Source organism: Dermacentor albipictus, chromosome 6, assembly GCF_038994185.2.
Source record: "Dermacentor albipictus isolate Rhodes 1998 colony chromosome 6, USDA_Dalb.pri_finalv2, whole genome shotgun sequence".
In the NCBI taxonomy this organism is placed as follows: Eukaryota; Metazoa; Arthropoda; class Arachnida; order Ixodida; family Ixodidae; genus Dermacentor; species Dermacentor albipictus.
Window position 1 is genome coordinate 99,216,754 of NC_091826.1, and position 19,159 is coordinate 99,235,912.

The 19,159-nt window shown below is 47.3% G+C and overlaps 1 protein-coding gene across 4 annotated transcripts in view; it reads left to right on the forward strand.

The window, feature by feature from the left end:
- The window catches only part of LOC139061302 (calcium-activated chloride channel regulator 1-like), a 380,566-nt gene extending 361,709 nt beyond the window's left edge, over positions 1-18,857 (forward strand). For all 4 annotated transcript variants that reach the window (XM_070541081.1, XM_070541084.1, XM_070541083.1 and 1 more), the window contains exons 15-17: positions 3,153-3,326; positions 10,952-11,218; positions 18,245-18,857. In XM_070541081.1, coding sequence (XP_070397182.1) covers positions 3,153-3,326; positions 10,952-11,218; positions 18,245-18,816 — 1,013 coding nt within the window. In that variant the 3' untranslated portion in view covers positions 18,817-18,857. The remainder of the gene's footprint in view (positions 1-3,152; positions 3,327-10,951; positions 11,219-18,244) is intronic.
- The last annotated feature ends 302 nt before the right edge of the window (positions 18,858-19,159 follow it).

A 19,159-nucleotide genomic window follows, 5' to 3' on the forward strand; every position in this document is an offset into this window, starting at 1 on the left:
TCTTATTCTTCTGATTATTTCCGTCTCATGATCCGGATCCGCAGTTACTATCTGCCCTAAGTAGATGTATTCCCTTACGACTTCCAGTGCCTCGCTGCCTATTGTAAATTGCTGTTCTCTTCCGAGACTGTTAAACATTACTTTAGTTTTCTGCAGATTAATTTTTAGACCCACTCTTCTGCTTTGCCTCTCGAGGTCAGTGAGCATGCATTGCAGTTGGTCCCCTGAGTTACTAAGCAAGGCAATATCATCAGCGAATCGCAAGTTACTAAGGTATTCTCCATTAACTTTTATCCCCATTTCTTCCCAATCCAGGTCTCTGAATACCTCCTGTAAACACGCTGTGAATAGCATTGGAGAGATCGTATCTCCCTGCCTGACGCCTTTCTTTATTGGGATTTTGTTGCTTTCTTTATGGAGGACTACGGTGGCTGTGGAGCTGCTATAGATATCTTTCAGTATTTTTACATACGGCTCTTCTACACCCTGATTCCGTAATGCCTGCATGACTGCTGAGGTTTCGACAGAATCAAATGCTTTCTCGTGATCAATGAAAGCTATATATAAGGGTTGGTTATATTCCGCACATTTCTCTATAACCTGATTGATAGTGTGAATATGGTCTATTGTTGAGTAGCCTTTACGGAATCCCGCCTGATCCTTTGGTTGACAGAAGTCTAAGGCGAGCCTTAGACCTTAGACTCGCAATAACGCTAAGAGAAAACTGTGAAAATTGGTCAGTGCCCATTAGGAGTAATAGTTCCTTAGCTCGGCGTTTATTATTGCGATAGCAGTGACACGTACAGACGCGATCAAACGTTTAGCGACCACAGCATTAGGGAGAAATTTAAGTACATTCAAGCGCAGCTCCGCGACTCGGAAGTGGTTTAATACATTGCATTGGTCAAACACTTCCGCATATGCATGCGCTCTTGATTTCAGTCAGAATGCGCTGGTTTAAAAAAAAAGTCGCGGTACTTCTGGCCCCCAAATTTTTGATCGCGATTGTACGCACACCATGCGAATTTTCGACGTCGGCCTCCCCATGGTGTTCCGGAATATATATTGACAATCAAGAGTTAGTTTTGTAATCCGTAGTTTTCGCTACCACCTGTCTGTTCACCGCGGCTGCGGCGTGGCAATATGTAACATATGTGTATGCTATCTATGTATACAAAAGTAACCCCCGACTAGATTCGATCACGCTATTTCCAGTGCAGAACTTCGGTACTATAAGCATTACGCCACAGGGACATGACTCGTGAGCTCGAATTGAACACGCTTAAAATTTTCCATGCGAACGCTGAATGTTGAGAAGCTTATCGCATATTCCCAACGCTGACCACCTCCATCTAGTCTCTTCACGTGCGCCAGTATGATTGGACCCTCGCAACATCACGCTTGGCGCCCTTCATCATGCCTGCATTGTTAGACCAGTTCGTAGAGGGCAAGGCGCTCTTCCTTCGACCCAGAACCAACTGTCTAGCGCGCTGTGTCGCTCAAAGATGTCCCACACGCGTACACCTTGAAGGCTGTCCGAGGAGTCGAAGGGCAGCGCTAGACCTTTCCATCACTGTCATTGCTTCGTCCACCTGGCGAAACTGCCACTGCGTTGTTTCCTCTAAATTTGTGTCCATTACCCTGACGCGAGTTATGCACGCTACAAGTATTCAGCGTTATAGTCTGCATGTGAATAACGCTTGCACGAGCCCCGAATGTGCACAGCTGGCTTATCTCCACGGCGGAGGCAATAGCTTGTGCCTCATCCTGTTTTGTATCCAAACGAACGAAGTTTCCCTCAAAAATACGGTTTCAATGAAAAACTACTTGAGGCAACAGTGGATCTGCCGTCGATACCCTACCATGGACGTAATGATTACCGAATGAATCTGCCTATCATAATTTTTACATCGAAAGTTATTTATTTCTTCAATTTTCGATCACTCACTGCCTTCAGGGCACCGCAGGGCATCTCAATTTAAGTTCATTCACACTGACAATGGAGCAGCGAGCGACTGATCCAAAGCTGCCACTTATCGGACAAACCGATTATTTCCAACAGGTCTCTTGTACGACCAGCCGCTATGCGAACAATGTGGTCGCGCGACCTCTGTGGGTCATGAGCATGAATTTGCACTTATGTCGTTTCGATCGTGCATAATCATTGCGAACCATTGCATTTATTCAGCGATATTTACTCCGAATAGGACCGCTTCTTTAAAGCGACAAAGATCACTGAGGTCAGGTTAGAGAAGCTTACGTGAACTCATGTGCTACACACACCAATCATATGCTTGCCCAACGGCCAGGCTTGAAGCTCCCGCAGACAATAGCACCTGTGTTATTCGCAGTACTCTTCGTGCGAATCCTTATGTGGACTGCTCGTAGCCCGCATATCAGGTGACGTTCGAAATAAGCTCCTTAGTAAGCAACGAGTCAAACTTCTCGGCGTAACCGCCTCTCACTCGCACAACGGTATCACATCGAGTGACCTTGTACTTTTTGCGCTCTGGCCGATCAAGTACTTCTAAACGATGGTGGAGCACACGGCCTCGAGTGCGTGCGTAAAATTTGCTCTCACAATAAAAATGAAATGCAGTCCGGAATTTTCCTGCAGGTGTCTGGGACCGATTGCTAGTTTCTAGCCGCGAACAAATCGTACAAATGTGACGTACTGATTTCTTTTAGTGTTGCTCATTTCTTTCCCTTTAAACTTTATTTGAACTTTATTTCCGCACTTTGTGCTTGATATTTGTAGCATGTATGGCCACGACGGTTTGTCAATCAACAGCTTTTCGCTATCCTAGTACCGTCACAGACACTCAATTGCAACGCGGCATTGGTGCGTATGTGTAGCATTTCACAAGCATGAATACTTCGATGATAGAAAAAATGCAAAACATATCACTTGCCCATTCAAAACAAGTAAATAACGTAAATAGGGAGGCCTAAAAAAAAGAAACACCAGATTTCAAATGTTTAGAAATCAGGCCTGGAACATGCTAATGTAGTGGGTAACCGAAACTGCTAAGAAAGTTGATTTTGTCGTACCTTTGCCTCATTGCGAGAACGTTTAAACCGGAATGAATTAATTTACACGAATACTGCCTTATCAGTTACCCATTCAGAAGCTCTTTTTAATAATTTTGCAGACCCTGATATTATGAAAAACGACGGAACATACAGTGGATATTTCACAAACTTCATGGGCCCGGGAAGATACTCTTTAATGGCATACGTTTATGGAAACAAAAAGACGACTCAGGCATACCGTAGGCTGGGTTTCCCGCCTGACGCGACTGTCTTGGATGGGAACCGCACACACCGTGAGTTGATCAATCTCGCATTTGCATGGAATATACCTGTCTCTGCCGTTTTGTTTTAATATAACTCTGAGTGGTCAAACGGCCCCAGAGAAATTATCATAACTGTAAATGATTTGCTCTCAGAGAGTCCTTTGTAGTGTACTGACTGTTAAGTAAAGAAAACTGGGTATGTTCATATAAGCGCCGACTTGTCTGAGGCCCACTATTTTACAGGGAAGCTGCGTATAGCTACTTTCCGGCGACGGTCGAATTCCGTCCATCTACGCGTAGCGATGACACGAAAAAATTTTTATCTCCAGTTGCTCGCGGATGATCTGTAGCTCTCAATCTAATGAAAGTATCTGTGAAAAAAGTATACTGAAACTGGCCGCTAAAAAAGCTCTAATATTACACCGAGGGTCATTCACCTGGCGCAATCATTTGGTTCACACGGAATTTGTAAACGTCAGAGAATTCTCGTCTGTTATCAATACATGGCCGTCTACAGAGAAAGCATGGTTACAGAAAATGGCCGTAACGCTTGTTTTATCAAATATATTTCACAAGAAATTGTATGACGCTTAACCAGTATAATGACTTGAATATTATGCCGAGTTTAATTGCTGCGTAATTCACAGTAAAGTTGTAAATATTGTGAAATTCCCGTTTGCCACACGGCGGTACTTGCACACGTCACCTCTTATTTATTTATTTATTTATTTATTTTGTGAAGAAGAAGACGCGCCTCGCGGCACAGTCGCATCGCCAACGCGCGGCTCGTCTCGGCTCGCGCTGTTGATTGCTGCCGTCCGTTTGGACAGTGCTTCGGGCTGCTTCGCCGTTCCCGGTTGCTGTGCCGTTACATTAGGAGCCGCCAATAAACCTTTTCTCAATTGGTGGAGGTGCGGGGAATCAAACCCCGTCACTTGAGACCCTGGAGCTGAGATCACGAACGCTACCACCCGCCATGACCTACAGCTCCTCCCAAACGGCACCGACGCCACAGTCCGTCACCTGCACCGGCGTTCCACGACAACGGGACCCCAAGGTCTTCAGCGGTGCAGACGACGAAGATGTAGAAGACTGGTTTGCGTCGTATGAACGGGTGAGCGCACACAACAAGTGGGATGATCCCGCAAAGTTAACTCACGTCATCTTTTATCTGGCTGGTGTTGCCCAACTGTGGTTTCACAACCACGAAAGTGACGTGCCCACATGGTCAGTCTTCAAGACAACCTTTACGGAAGTGTTCGGCCGACCCGCTGTTCGCAAGCTCCGTGCCGAACAGCGCTTGCGCGCCCGAGCACAGCAGACGGCGGAAACGTTCACAAGCTACATAGAAGACGTCGTGGACCTTTGTAAACGAGTCAACGCCGCAATGCCCGAAGCTGAGCGAATTCGCCATATACTGAAAGGCATCGATGACGGCGCATTCCAGATGCTCCTAGCCAGGAATCCGCGCACTGTGTCTGAAGTTGTCAGCCTGTGCCAAAGTTACGATGAGTTAAGGAAGCAACGCGCTTCGACTCGGCGTCCTTTGGGAAGCGATGACCTGTTGGCGAGCCTTGACAACATGTACGACCCATCCTCATTCTTTCAGCGGGTCAAGGACTTTGTGCGTGAGGAAGTTGCCCGCCAACTTTCTTTAGTTCCCTTCACTCAGGAGCCCACCTCCCGTCTTCCAAACACGCTCCGCACCCTCATTTCCGAAGAGGTCGCCCAAGTTGTCCCTTCCGCACCACATCAGCCGCCTGCAGCCGTGAATCTCAACTCTACGCGGGCAGTGCAGCCTGTCGCCACGCCTCTCACCTATGCGCAGCCAGTCCTGCCTGTGGCCGCGCCTCTTACGTACGCCCAGGCAGTACGCAGGCCTCCACCGGCGTCTTTCACGACCCAGTCCCAACCTCTGCAACCGGAAGCCCATGCTACATCTTGGACCGCACCGCGAGCTAATCCTTGGCGGACACCTGACAATCGACCCATCTGTTATTCTTGCTGCACTCCCGGACACGTCGCCCGATATTGCCGCCGTCGTCCTCAAGCGTTCGGCGACGCCTCGCGGCCCTTCCAGTACGGCAGCCAGCCATTTCGCCAATACGCCGCTCCTTCCCCCCAACCGTATGCTCGTGCTGACATCCCAGAATTTCCTTCGCGTCGCTCGCCATCCCCTCGCCGACGCTCGCTCTCCCCAATGCGTCGGCGACCCGCACCACCTGACCAGGAAAACTGAACGTCGCAGTTCAAGAGGCAAGAACTGCGCCCCATTCGAACTGTCAAAGTCCTCGCGCCTCTCCTGCTAACGTGGTCGAAATTTGTGTAGAAGGTGTTCCTGCATTCGCTCTCGTGGATACCGGCGCAGCCGTTTCTGTGATAGCCGCCAAACTGTGCCGTTCGTTGCGCAAGGTGACCACGCCGCTTTCTGGACTGTCGCTTCGTACGGCAAGCGCGCAGCCCGTCACTCCGCACGCAGCCTGTACTTTACGTGTGCTTATTCACGGCATTGTTTACATCGGCGAGTGTATTGTTCTTCCCACCTGCTCGCATGACGTCATCCTCGGATGGGACTTCTTATCCAGTCATAAAGCCGTGATCGACTGCGCACGCGCCGAAGTTGAATTTTCCCCTTGTGACGCACCCTTGGCCGAAGATTGCGACCGCCCTTCTAAACTTACCGTGCGCGAGGACACAGATATTCCACCTGGCTCCTTCGCCCTCGTCCCCGTCTTTTGCGATGCCATCGCTGATGCAACGGTCCTCTTCACGCCGTCCGGCGTCTTCATGAGCCGTAAATCTCTCCCACTACCCTTCGCGACGCTTGACATGGCTGGCGGCTGCAGCAATATCTATTTTTACAATCCCCTCTGTGCGCCTATTACGTTGCTCGCTGGTGAATGCCTTGGCTTCGTGGAACTCCTCGACTCTTTGTCTTTGGTTGACGTCCCTGGAGACTCTTTTGACGTCGACCCCGGCCAAGCATCTTCGATGTCCGCGCTTGAGGAAACGTCCAGGGTTGCGTTCTCGCATGCCATCGCCGATACCCTCACACCTGCCGAACGCGCCGACCTTCTTGATCTCCTGCACAAATTTAGAAGTTCATTCGACGTTTCACAACCTCACCTGGGCCGCACGTCGGAAGTGCAGCACTACATTGACACCGGTTCACATCAGCCGTTACGTCAACGACCCTATCGCGTCTCTGCCGAAGAGCGTCGTGTCATTACCACCCAAGTCGAAGATATGCTGCGCCGTGATGTTATTCAACCTTCGCACAGTCCCTGGGCATCTCCTGTCGTTCTCGTTCGCAAGAAGGACGGGTCTATTCGCTTTTGCGTCGACTGCCGTCGGTAAATAAGGTAACGCGCAAAGACGTCTATCCTTTGCCGCGCATCGATGACGCCCTCGACAGTCTTCAGGGCGCAGAATTTTTCTCGTCCCTTGACTTGCGTTCAGGGTACTGGCAGGTCCCCATGGCTGCGGCCGATCACCAGAAAACCGCGTTCATTACGCCTGACGGTTTATATGAATTTAAGGTGATGCCTTTCGGGCTTTGTAACGCCCCTGCCACCTTTGAACGACTCATGGACAACACGCTGCGTGGCCTCAAGTGGTCTATATGTCTGTGTTACCTGGACGATGTCGTGGTTTTCTCGCCTGATTTTCCTACTCACCTGCTCCGCCTTAGACAAGTTTTGTCCTGTCTAACGAACGCTGGCCTTCAACTCAACCTCAAGAAGTGCCGCTTCACCGCGAGAGAGCTCACATTTTAGGCCACGTTGTATCCAAGCACGGCGTTCTACCCGATCCTGCAAAACTTCGAGCAGTCGCTGAGTTTCCGAAGCCTCAGACCATCAAAGAACTTCGAAGCTTCGTGGGCCTATGCTCATATTTCCGGCGCTTTGTTCGAAATTTCGCATCGATCATGGCGCCATTGACTCAGCTTCTACGCGGTGACGCCGCCCTCTCCTGCTGGTCCCCTGCATGTGACTCCGCCTTTGCTACGCTGCGTCGTCTTCTCATCTCCCCACCTATTCTTCGCCATTTCGACCCGTCAGCTGCAACTGAAGTACATACAGATGCCAGCGGGGTCGGTCTCGGCGCCGTACTCGCCCAACGAAAGGCGGGCTACCCCGAATATGTAGTCGCCTATGCGAGTCGCACACTGACGAAGCCTGAGGCCAATTACAGCGTGACCGAAAAAGAGTGCTTGGCTTTAGTATGGGCACTTGGCAAGTTCCGACCATATCTGTACGGGCGCCCATTCGACTTGGTCACAGATCACCATGCGCTTTGTTGGCTCGCCAACTTGAAAGATCCCACTGGCCGCCTAGCCCGTTGGGCACTACGCATCCAGGAGTACGATATTCGCGTCGTCTACCGCAGTGGACGCACACACTCCGACGCAGATGCCTTGTCTCGTTCACCTTTACCTCCAGACTCGGCCTGCGCAACAACTTCCGCACATTCCGTGTCATCTCTCGACATGGACTCCTTTGCAACCACACAACGTCGTGACCGGTGGGTCGCTTCTCTTTTCGACTATCTTTCTGGATCGTCGACCATCCCTGTATCCCGAACCCTCCGACGCCAGGCAGTTCATTTTGCCATTCGCGACCAGCTGCTGCACCGACGAAATTACACTCCTGAAGGTCGTCGGTGGCTTCTGGTGGTTCCTCGCAGCTTAAGGTCTCAAATATGTGCCGCTTTCCACAACGATCCGCAGTGTGGCCATGCCGGAGTCTTCAAGACATACGAACGAATTCGCCACCGCTACTACTGGCGCGGCATGTACAATTTTGAACATAAGTTTGTTCGGTGCTGTCTTGACTGTCAACGCCGCAAATCGCCGCCTTTACGCCCATCCGGTGCCTTGCAGCCGCTCCCGTGCCCTGCCACACCCTTCGATCGCGTCGGCATCGACCTATATGGCCCGCTTCCTATGACACCAGACGGCAATCGGTGGATCGTCGTCGCTATTGATCATTTGACACGCTACGCCGAAACTGCTGCGTTACCAAGTGCTACAGCGCGGGATGTAGCCTCTTTCGTCCTAGCGTAGAGAGGGACTCCGAAAAAATTGAACCTCCTGCGGTTCTTTAACGCACACATAAATCTAAGTACACTGGTGTGTTCACATTTAGCACCCATCTTAATGCGGCCGCCATACAGTAAGCATGTTACCCCTCTTGCTTGTTCCCTCCGCAACAAAGTTATTCTAAATCAAACCTAACGGGAAGCTTTATCTCCTACATAGAAAATGAGCAATCCTTTATTCTGACAGCCAGTCCATCGAAATTACTGAGTTATGTTGAACTTAAAGATACGATTAAAATGCGATTTCAGAAAGCGACTTCTTTTATTTAGCTTTCACTTTCTTTATGTACATTACAAACAAATGCGCAATTTCAAGAAACAATAATGGAAGTATACAACCCTGTACCTCAGCAGCTAAAAACAATATCGCAGTTCGGTAAGCTGCACCAAATTTTTAATTTACTGTGGACAAGATTGATATATCATATGGCATTCTGAAGTTCACTAACTTTTGAATATGGCATTCGCAAAGCCGTTACAAGTATTGTAACAAATTCAAAAAGTTTGTAAATTTATACGTTGAATTTCACCTATTCAGATGCTCCGATAAATGCAGATGATGGAGATGCGATATCAGTTTTTTGATGCTGTGTACACTTCCTACATCTATTCTTTCTTTCAGATTTAGCTATTTCTAAAAAAAATATTGTCTATGATTGCACGGCCTAAATCAAAAGTATTGCAGCAGTTACTATGATTTACCGTCCGGAAATAAATGCAACACCTTCTGTCTTAAATGCAACAGTCCTCAATCAGATTGGCTCAGTGGTTTTCTCATGGAATCGTTCATGCGCTTTACATGTGTTTGACTAGCAAGCGTCGAAGATAGGCCCGTGCTAACGTCTCCACTTAATGCATCGCACTGGTTCTGTAGGAAACCTTTGAAACATAACATTGACCATACGGAAGCCCGCGGCCGCAGTGGCGCACAAAGAATAAAAAAAAACGAAGACAAAGTTAAACGGAATCTTTGCGGGAGCTGTTATCTCAGCCCGACATCTCATTCAGAATGACGACGAGCATTCGCTGATACATAAGCGCGCTCTTGGACGAGGTGAAGCAGCAGTCTCAGGGCGTGCTTCTTTTTATTGTGTTTTCTTGAGTTGTGCACCATGGCATGCGTCATGGTGCGAATACGCCAAGTGCTGGCGAAAAAGGAAACTGAACATACGCCCAGAATTTCTGGGTATGAGGACTGGGTAGAGTTAGTAGGAGCTATAAATGATAGATATTGTGTAGCTTCACAATTATTCTTTATGAACGCCACATAACAGAGAAATTGACTTAATTCTGCAATTTAGCAACGACGATAAAGTGTAGCAAGGAAGGCCATTTCGTCCACCAGCATGAAATCTTAAAAATAAAAGTTATTCGGATATCTCTTATTTCTTGCGTACAAAGTAAGCGATTGGCTCCGAGTGATGTTTCTGTTTAGTTAAGTGCAAGGTAAGAATGATTCTATTTCCTACATATAAAAAAAACATTAGTGCTTGTAAGGAAATGTGTGTAGGAAAATTTGTGATAGAATTTCAAAACAAAGTAATTCTGTTACTTGATATCCAGGTGTTCCCAGATGAGTTTCTGTTTGGCCAGTTCCTGTTTCTGCAATTGATCGTTTTGATGTGTAACGCTGTCGGGCATGCATAGGGTCGTGTGCTCCGCGTCTATTGCGCCACACCTCACCTTTCGAGCTATCATAGAGTTTGACTTGTAGTTTGAGATACATAGTTGAAGTGTTTTGGATATACTCGTTTATGTCAACAATGTTTTGATTGCTTTAAAACAGGACTCCGTACTCTTCATGATAACAAAGTTGGCAAAAAATCTTATTCCTTTTGAAATGAATTTTGAGTGCCCTAGCTTCTACGCAGGAGTTGCCAATTGATTACCACCGGTAGTTTATAAACATGCAGATGCTACCGTAAGGTGTAGGTTATCGTATAACCTGTATCCCAGCTCAACTTGAACAGTCTGCTCAACAACAACAAAATAATGGTTCTAAAAATACGGTGCAGGATACAGTTCTAACACAGGCAGTATTCAAATGTCATATGCCTGGAAACCGAATGCCTTACGTCCTAAATTTAAATGTTACCCCAAATTTTATTATTATTTCTTTTCGTTGAACAGTTTGGGGAACATTAGCTCGAACGCCCTATATAACAGACACAGCACAACTGCTTCAAATGTAACCAATATATATTTCAAGAACATAACCTTTTTCATCTGTGCCACCTCTGGCAATCAATCGCATAGTGACCATAACTCCTGTAGATTGTATCTCCTAAATAATACGTGACCGAACTATACTATGTTACACAAACACGTTCGTAGCTAACTAGTTGCTTCGGCAATCTTTATTTAAGTAACACGAACATACCAGCGGCATATGTCAGCATATCGTCACTGTCACTGTCTGCAGTACTCTACGGACGTTGAATATAGCGTATAGGATTGACGTCAAGTCCAAGCTGAAATGTTGTTGTCTGTGAAATTTCCCCCCAGACACCCTGATCCAATTTTCGCAGTAGTAATACTGCCTTTATGATTTGCAGTGCTATCAAAAGAAGTACCATTCCGACCAGCACCGGCTGACAACAAGTTCAAGGACACTTTGCTGGGCGACGTGGAACCAACGCACCCCTTCCAAAGAGTCGCAATGGGGGGTTCGTTTAAGGTCACCAGTGATCTGCAGCAGACTGATGTTCCACCAAGTAAAATCAGGGACTTTAGAGTCACCGATGGGCACGTTGAGGCGGATGGTACGCCCATTGTCAGATTACAGTGGACATGGCCCGGTAATCATATGACCCACGGTGTAGGTGCGTATTGCCTATGAGCACCCCATTTGAGCTCAAGAAAAAATGACGTTGAATATTTAACACGAACATTACGAGCGGCATTACGGCTTAGAGGAGGTCTTTGTTTTGCCTGGTATTAGGGTTTGGGAGAACCCATTCTAACGCACAGTCGTGAGCAAAAGTTGAGGGACCACCGCTACGTGCGCGGGAGCAGGTGCGGGCATGCAACGCGGCGCTGCTATCTCGCGCCCTGTACATGCTTCGAGAGTTCGTCGAGTGACGACAAACTTCACTCTCGTTCTCGCGCGGTTGCTTATCACGCTTGATATATTTCTAGTGCACCGTTCTGTTGTTCTGCTGCTGACGGTTGCGGGAGAGGGAGCGCGCATCGCAGAACTCCAAAGTACCCAAAGGGAAAGTAGGGCGAACTGTTTCCTTCCTCCCATGTTATCGGCGCGCCTTGACGGTAGCACGTCGATGCCGTGCCTGTAACGGCATGCTGTTGGAAGGCACGCGTGGCTTCCGCTCGAGTCCCGAATCATTAGGTAGAGTTCAATGCATCGAGGCCTGAAATGCAAGGCACTGTGGATCCTCGCTTCGAACACGCCCTTCAAATAAGCATTAAAAATGTTTGCCACTCACAGGCTCGCTATCGCCGTGAAAAATAAACAATCATAACGTAACATTCAACTAATACTTAAGTAAATCGCCAGTGACGGCAACAACAGCAGCAGCTCTTAGAACCTGAAGGTAGATCATCTATGGAACACAGAGGTCTATCATAAATACGAAGCTCGAGTGGCCACCAGTGGGTGCAGATCTGAACTCCATCGAAGGCGGGTGGGACCTAATCAAGAAGCAATTTGCCACCCGGGGTCTCCTCACGGCTACAGCGGATAAACTGTGGACTGCCGTAAAACAATAATGGCAGACTCTTGGTGCTCTCCCCGACGTTGTGTCATCACGATACGGCTCGATGCCATGCCGAGCTGCCGCTATTTCTGCCGTTATTGACAACTTCCTTAAGCATTACTTGAATTTTACATCCCGCTTGTTTATTTCACGCGGCATTGAAGAGCCTGTGAGTGCCAAACAGTTTTAATGCTTATTTGAAGGGGATGTTCGAAGTGAGGATCCGTAGTGCCTTGCGTTCTTCCCATCGATGTATTCAACTGTACCGAATGATTGGGGACCCTGAGTGGAAGCCGCGCGTGCCTTCTAAACGCATGTCAATACAGGCACAGCATCGACGTGTAACCGTCAAGACGCGCGGAAAACAGAGGAGGAGGGAAGCAATTCGCCCTACTTTCAGTTCAGAGACTTCATGCGCTTTGCGATGCGCATTCACCTTCGCCGGGACCGTCAGCAGCAGAGCAACGAAACGGTTCGCTAGAAATTTATCAAGCGTGACAAGGACCCACGCGAGAGTAAGGGTGAGGTTGGTCCTCACTCAGAGCACTGTCCAAGCGAGCGCGCGGCGCGAGATAGCAACGCCACGTTGCGGTCCCGCAGCTACTCCCGTGCCTGGAGCCGTGGTCCCTCCACTTTTGCTCACGACTGTACAACGCACAAACGATGCAAGGGAACAGGTTATTGACTAAAAGCGTTAAACATTTCAGTAGCTAGTCAATTGAAACACTTTACCGTTGTGTTTGTTATCACTAGTGTTAAAGATAGAGCACACAGGATGTCGAAATCTCGTCTTCTATAAAAACACCGTGCAGTATTAAAAACAGATAACAGTGCATTGGTAACGTTCCACTCAATAAACATGAGACAATGCCGATGTACTTGATCTTTTTGTGCATTGCGCTGATCGGAACGACGATATACCAATTGCGACAATATTTGCTTTGTTTGGAAATCTTTGCTTCACCTTGTGCGCCTGGTGTATTATTAAGTACAATGGCCTGACAAAGTTTAAATTGATTGAAACCTCGTTATCTTATATGTTCTTTTTATTGGCTAGATAATTCATAGAAAGTGGGAATGATAGCGTGCGGCAGCTGGTCCCTGATCTTGCGAGATGTGCAAGAAAACCCTTGTAGAGTACAGAAGCACTAATGTAATTTTATATTTCCAGCTTTCATTTACTATCTAGCGCTGTATGTTAAAATAGTACAGGCTCATTGTAGAGGCAATATATTTTTTAGTTGTAGCTGGGTCAGCTGAATGTTTGCGAGGGAGGTGCGGAAAAAATTAATAAGCGGAACAGAAGAAACTCCCCTTCTTCACGTATCCCACGTAACGCAGTACTTTGCACAAACATCGCCTGATTGTAACAAATGTCATGACACGGTGAACAGACAGCTTCAACGTGAAATGTAAGTTGCCAGCTGTACGTTTAGGTAATGCTACGAATAACTGTCATGACATCCTGACAACCACGTTGTGTCAACGTTGCATATAAACGAAAATTAACGTGTGGATGGTAACAATGTAGCGACGTTCCATAACTGCACGTGCCGATAACGTTTCATGATGTCACCAATGGTGACAATATTATGATACCTTGCTGTTGGACCATTTCACATGTTTAGCTCCATGCAACTATGGGGTATTTTCATTTTGAATGGAACCTTATTCTTTATCATACTGTGAGGTATGTAGCTGTATATATAGTGGCTATGCAACAATTATTATTTTGTCAGGAACACCATGTTATCTGATATTTATTGAGCTTCTCAACAGATAAGAAAAGCTACAAACTATATTAATTAAAGGTTGGAGGCATTCATATGGTAAAACTATAATGGTTGCAACATTTCGCACTTGTAGAAAAAAATATGGAAAAAAGTGTTCCCTTTTAACACAACAAAGGCACGAGACCTTGTGACCGTTTTCATGCCACATGCGCCCGAAAGTGAAAATATCACTGTCTGGAGCATCATGAAGAAAGCGAATCTTCATCGTTTTCTTCAAGTCCACCAGAAGTTCGACGAGAACGTTTTCCAATGCCAACTCGACTTCAGCAACCGGATTTTTATTAAGTACGATGATAAGCCAGGCTTCCTCAATGATTTCCGGTGGACAGGATTTTTATTAAGTGCGATGATAAGCCAGGCTTCCTCAATGATTTCCGGTGGACGGACGGAGAAAACTTATCCAGAAACGCAGACTGCAGGTCGGTCTCCGTTACGCTCATTATTGGCTCGAGAAGATGATACGGATGAAGTTTCGCTTTCTCCTTGATCCTCCAGGCACTTGATATTAACACCTGTAAGCCAGGGCTAATGTTACAAACGTAACATGAGCGTTACGAAAGCTAACGTGAGCCATGTATGCCAGGATGTCTGTCTCCACGTCTTCAGTTATAGCCGATGACCTGTGCCTCGTTTTCTTTAACGTCCCCGTCTGCCTTAGTGTCTCGTAAGTCTTCAGTATAATGGATGCAGTTGGTCTCTCTCCACAGCGCCATCACTGGATCCCCTATCGCCGCTCGACGCTTCCAATGGAAACACCAAATTTGCCTTTTGCTCATTTGTCAAGTGCATTCTTCTCATCTCGGAACCACAAAATGAAGAGATGTCGTTGTGTCAATATGTCGCTTTGTTGTATGCAAGATTTCACAGCAAAGCGTTATATGGCTAGCTGATTCGTCCGTCCATCTGCCTGTCGGTGGCGGTACGCCGAAAACTCCTTTGACGTAACCCCATGCGCGTGCCAAAAAAAAACAGATAAGTGCGCGAATAGTGAGCACCACCTTGATAGCATAGCGCCTGTTTACTCCGATCCATGACGTCACTCTACCTGGCGCAATATTTTGATTGACAAAGCTGATGTGATGAAAGCGCTGACGTCAAAATCACTGTTGCCCACTCAGGAGCAACCCCAATGGATTCTGTGGCAGTGGGGTCAAAATACATGGCATCATGAATTTGAGTAAAGATACTTTGAGCTATCCGGGTAGCGTTAGATTAGCTGCGCAAGTAGTGAGGTCGTTGCTCTCCGTCACAGCTGAACGCCTGCGCACCAATTTCTCCCCGGCTTGGAACAGGATAGATCACGCATCATAACGTACTACTGAGGAACTGGCAGCCTTCGCTCAGCAACGCCGCGAGCATAAACGGGAACGAGCTTGCCTCAGCCGTGCCGTTGGTGCACCCCGGGCACACGAACAGACTCGTGAAGCCGAACGTAAGCAGCAACTGCGTACCGAGAACTCGGCAGCCCAACCAGCCGTCATTTGATGAACCGTCGGGATTAACCCAGTCTGAGGAAGAAAATGCGTCTCGCGGCACATATGCATCGCCAACGCGTGGCTCGGCTCGGCTCGCGCTGGTGATTGTTGGCGTCTTTTCGTACGGTGCTTCGGGCTGCCTCGCCGTTTCCGTTGCTGTGCCTTTGCATGAGGAGCCATAAATAAATCTATTCTCAATTGATGGAGGTGCTGGGCTTCAAACCTTGAGTCCTGAAGCCGTGGAGCTGCGATCAAAAGTGCTACCACCCGCCATGACCGACACCTCTTCCTCATTCACTTCCGGCGTCGCGATTGTGCGCGTCAATTAAAAGACGGTAATGGCGGGCTGCGATTTGACATGGCGTGGCATAAACGGATTCGATCCACTGGCGAATTGCAGCAGAAACACACAAGATAACAAAAAAAAGACAGCTAGAGCTTGAATAAATGCGGATTAAAAAGCTGTTAATCGAGATTCGAAAGGAAATTGTCATGTTATTCTATTTGTTTGAGATCAAATCATATTAGAGAGAATTGCTGGCGCGTATCTTGCGGCCACCGCAAACGCCAAGCACAGGCCACACAGCGCTGGAGAGATAAGCAGATATCATTGCTTGATAGGTCGTCTGTGAACGCTGAAATAGAGTGTAGTAGCCCTATCACACGGTTGTTATTGTATTTTCTGCGCTTTCTTTAAAGGCAAGTAGAAGAAGCTTTTCAATGGTGCCTAGGGTGCTATTCTGGACATTCCGCCATTTTCTTCGATGCATGACGTGGGCGCGACGCAAACAAGATGGCGCTGGTGGCCCCGTTTTGCTTACGTAACGTGACGCCAACTTGACGTTTCTCCTAAAAAACTGAAAAGAAGGCACTGAATGTAGCGTTATTGGTAAAGCAAAACAGTTTTCCTCCGCAGTAAAAATAAAGCAGCTATCTCAAAGCGTATGATTATTCCGTCGAAAACGCTTCTCGCTTCCGTCGTCTGCTGCGTACAAGCCATCGACTGCTTCAATAGCTGGGATGCGTGTCCCCGGATAATGGACTGAGTCATCGCATGTTGGCGCCAACGCCCTTGTATTCTTTTTTGAGACAACATACGCGACCTACCAGTGGTGATGCGCGCCCATTCTAGGCCACGTTATCGCTATCTCGGGAAACGCAAGTGACTCAGCCGGACTCGGCTGGCTGAGAAACGGCCGAATATCACCGATAGCGTGGCGCGCGCCAAAGATATCCACTAGAGCGACGCAAGCGCCGGCGCTGCCGTCTCTTGTTCATTTCGCTGGTTACTCGCACCGAGGGAGGAAACTTCTAGGCGCCGTCTTGCGTACATTTCTTTTTATAAATTAGAAATAGGACGTTGTCATCACTTTTGATTGTGCGAAAAGGCATTAATCTTGATTACAATACAAATGCAGCAGTGAAAAGTGGACAACATTGCCGAAAGTTTGCTATGTTCAACCAACATTATTTCGTTTAAACGCGTTCTTTTAGAAAAAATGATGGCCCCAAACACAAATGCCAACACCACCCGAGAGTGATGCAAATACAATGAGAACGCGTTATGAACAAAAGATTTTCGTTGTGCAAAACGACGAGGAAAATGTGGCGATACGCATTCCTCTCGGCTGCCATTGCATATGGCTGCCCATTAGCATAATTCGTGCCGCTCGTCGCAGCTAACATTCAGCAATGGCGGCCATTATCTCAGCAATGGCGGCCAAGCGCAACGTCACGCATCGTCAAAATGACGTTTACGAAACAGCCCTTCCTGTGACGCTCCTCATGAGATATTCCTTCAGTCAATCAGCAAGCTGGCATGGCGCATATCTTGGATCGCCACCACATATTCGCGCAATTGCAGATGCATTGCACTGGCTTTTGCTCGCTACCGCTCACATTCTTTTTGAAGCGCTAACATCACAATATATCTTCCAAGGACCAAAAAATTTATTAGTCCATAAAATTTGCAGCTCCACGTCACGTTTCGTCATCTTGATGAAAACGCAAAATGACATTTCGCAAAACTTCCGTTTCCCGGCACAAATTTCAAGGCACGTGAGCTCTCCACAGCCAATCAGAGAGTAAACACGGCGGTTAATGGCGGCCGTGCAGCCGCCATGCGTGTCGAGAATAGCACCCCTAGTTGAAAAACTTCACTCGGCTATTTTTAAACGTGATCTACAGCTTTCCGGCAGGCACCGTCTTGGCAAAGCCAGCATTTAAAAGGTTAGGAAATATACTGTACAGATCTCCCTTTATTGCAAACGAAAAACAAACCACGGTCTTCGGCGCACGACTCTAAACACAGATGTTTTCAGCTCCCTAGCACACATTGGTTATATATCATCGGTTACTTTTAGCTGAAAGTACCTATATATATAAATATATACATATATATATATGTATATATATATATATATATAATGCAAGTAAATGTTCTGTAGGTCCGGTGCATACGTAGTTGAATAAACGAAGGAGCACACTAACGAAAACTGCATCTTTAATGTTTCAACGTTTAGGCCGTGGCAAGGCCGTTGTCAGAATACGCGTATTCTGGCGTATTCTGACGAAGGCCGTGCCACTGCCGAAACGTTAAAACATAAAAAATGCAATTTTCACAAGTGTGCTCCTTCCTTTATTCAACTATATATATATATATATATATATATATATATATATATATATATATATATATATATATATATATATATATATATATATATATATATATATATATATATATCGTGCCGAATATGTGCGATTACACCGATTGAGTAAGCGAACAGGTGTTACCTGAGCGCCTGTTTCTAAATATCACACAACGTCAAGCCGTCTGACAGCTGTTTGTGTGCCTTCACTTGCAGCTCAGGCAGTGCAGATCAGAGGCGGCCCTCAGGGTGACAACCTTCCTGCAGACTTTGAAAGCTATGAGGTTATCACCAACGTCGTGAGGGGCGATCTTGACCCCCGACCTGGCGGCTCGAAGCATGACGTCAGCATCGCACTTCCTCGTGAGTGGGCGACAACGAGTCCTGACGACGAAGGATTCAAGCTGAAGGCATTCTTAGTGGCAAGAGTTACTAACGCGTATGGACTGAAGTCGGAGCCATCGAGAAAGGCATTTGCAGAGTTTAGCACTTTAAATCCGACCGCCCAGTCGCGCACAACAGCAGGGGGCACCACCCCTCAAAGGAGGACCCATGCAGAGTTGGGACCAGTGAGCGAAACAACACCGCTGACAAGAACCACAGCAGAAATGGATGATCCGACCAAGAATGAAGAACCGTCCGTCATCTCATGGATGCTGCTGGCACTAATTGCCGTGCTCGCTTTGATGTCCATAATTATTTTACTACTTCTCAGAAGGCACTCGGGAAGCTTTTCCGGGAATCAGAGCACCATGATGAAGGCAGGCCCATTGACTGCGTCAAACTAGCACACTGCATGGCTGCACGTCAAAAATAAAACAAAGGGACCCCGTGCAATGCTAGACATTCATCGTACCACTTGCTAGACGGTGCACGCTTTCGTTTACAATTCCCCCAGCGGCTCCTTATTAGCATGAGCTGTTTTATTATTCATTTTGAGGAATTGTAATATCAATTGCAGTGAATTCTTCTATAGCTCTTCTCTGCAACGCAAAAGGTAAACTAATAGTGGTTAGTTTTAGGGCACCAAGAAGCGGTTGTCTATTGCCGCTTCCACCACAATAGATCCGCTTAACATGATGACGTGCCCTACTCCAACGCAATGGCGAACCATCAGCGCTCCACCCTCTT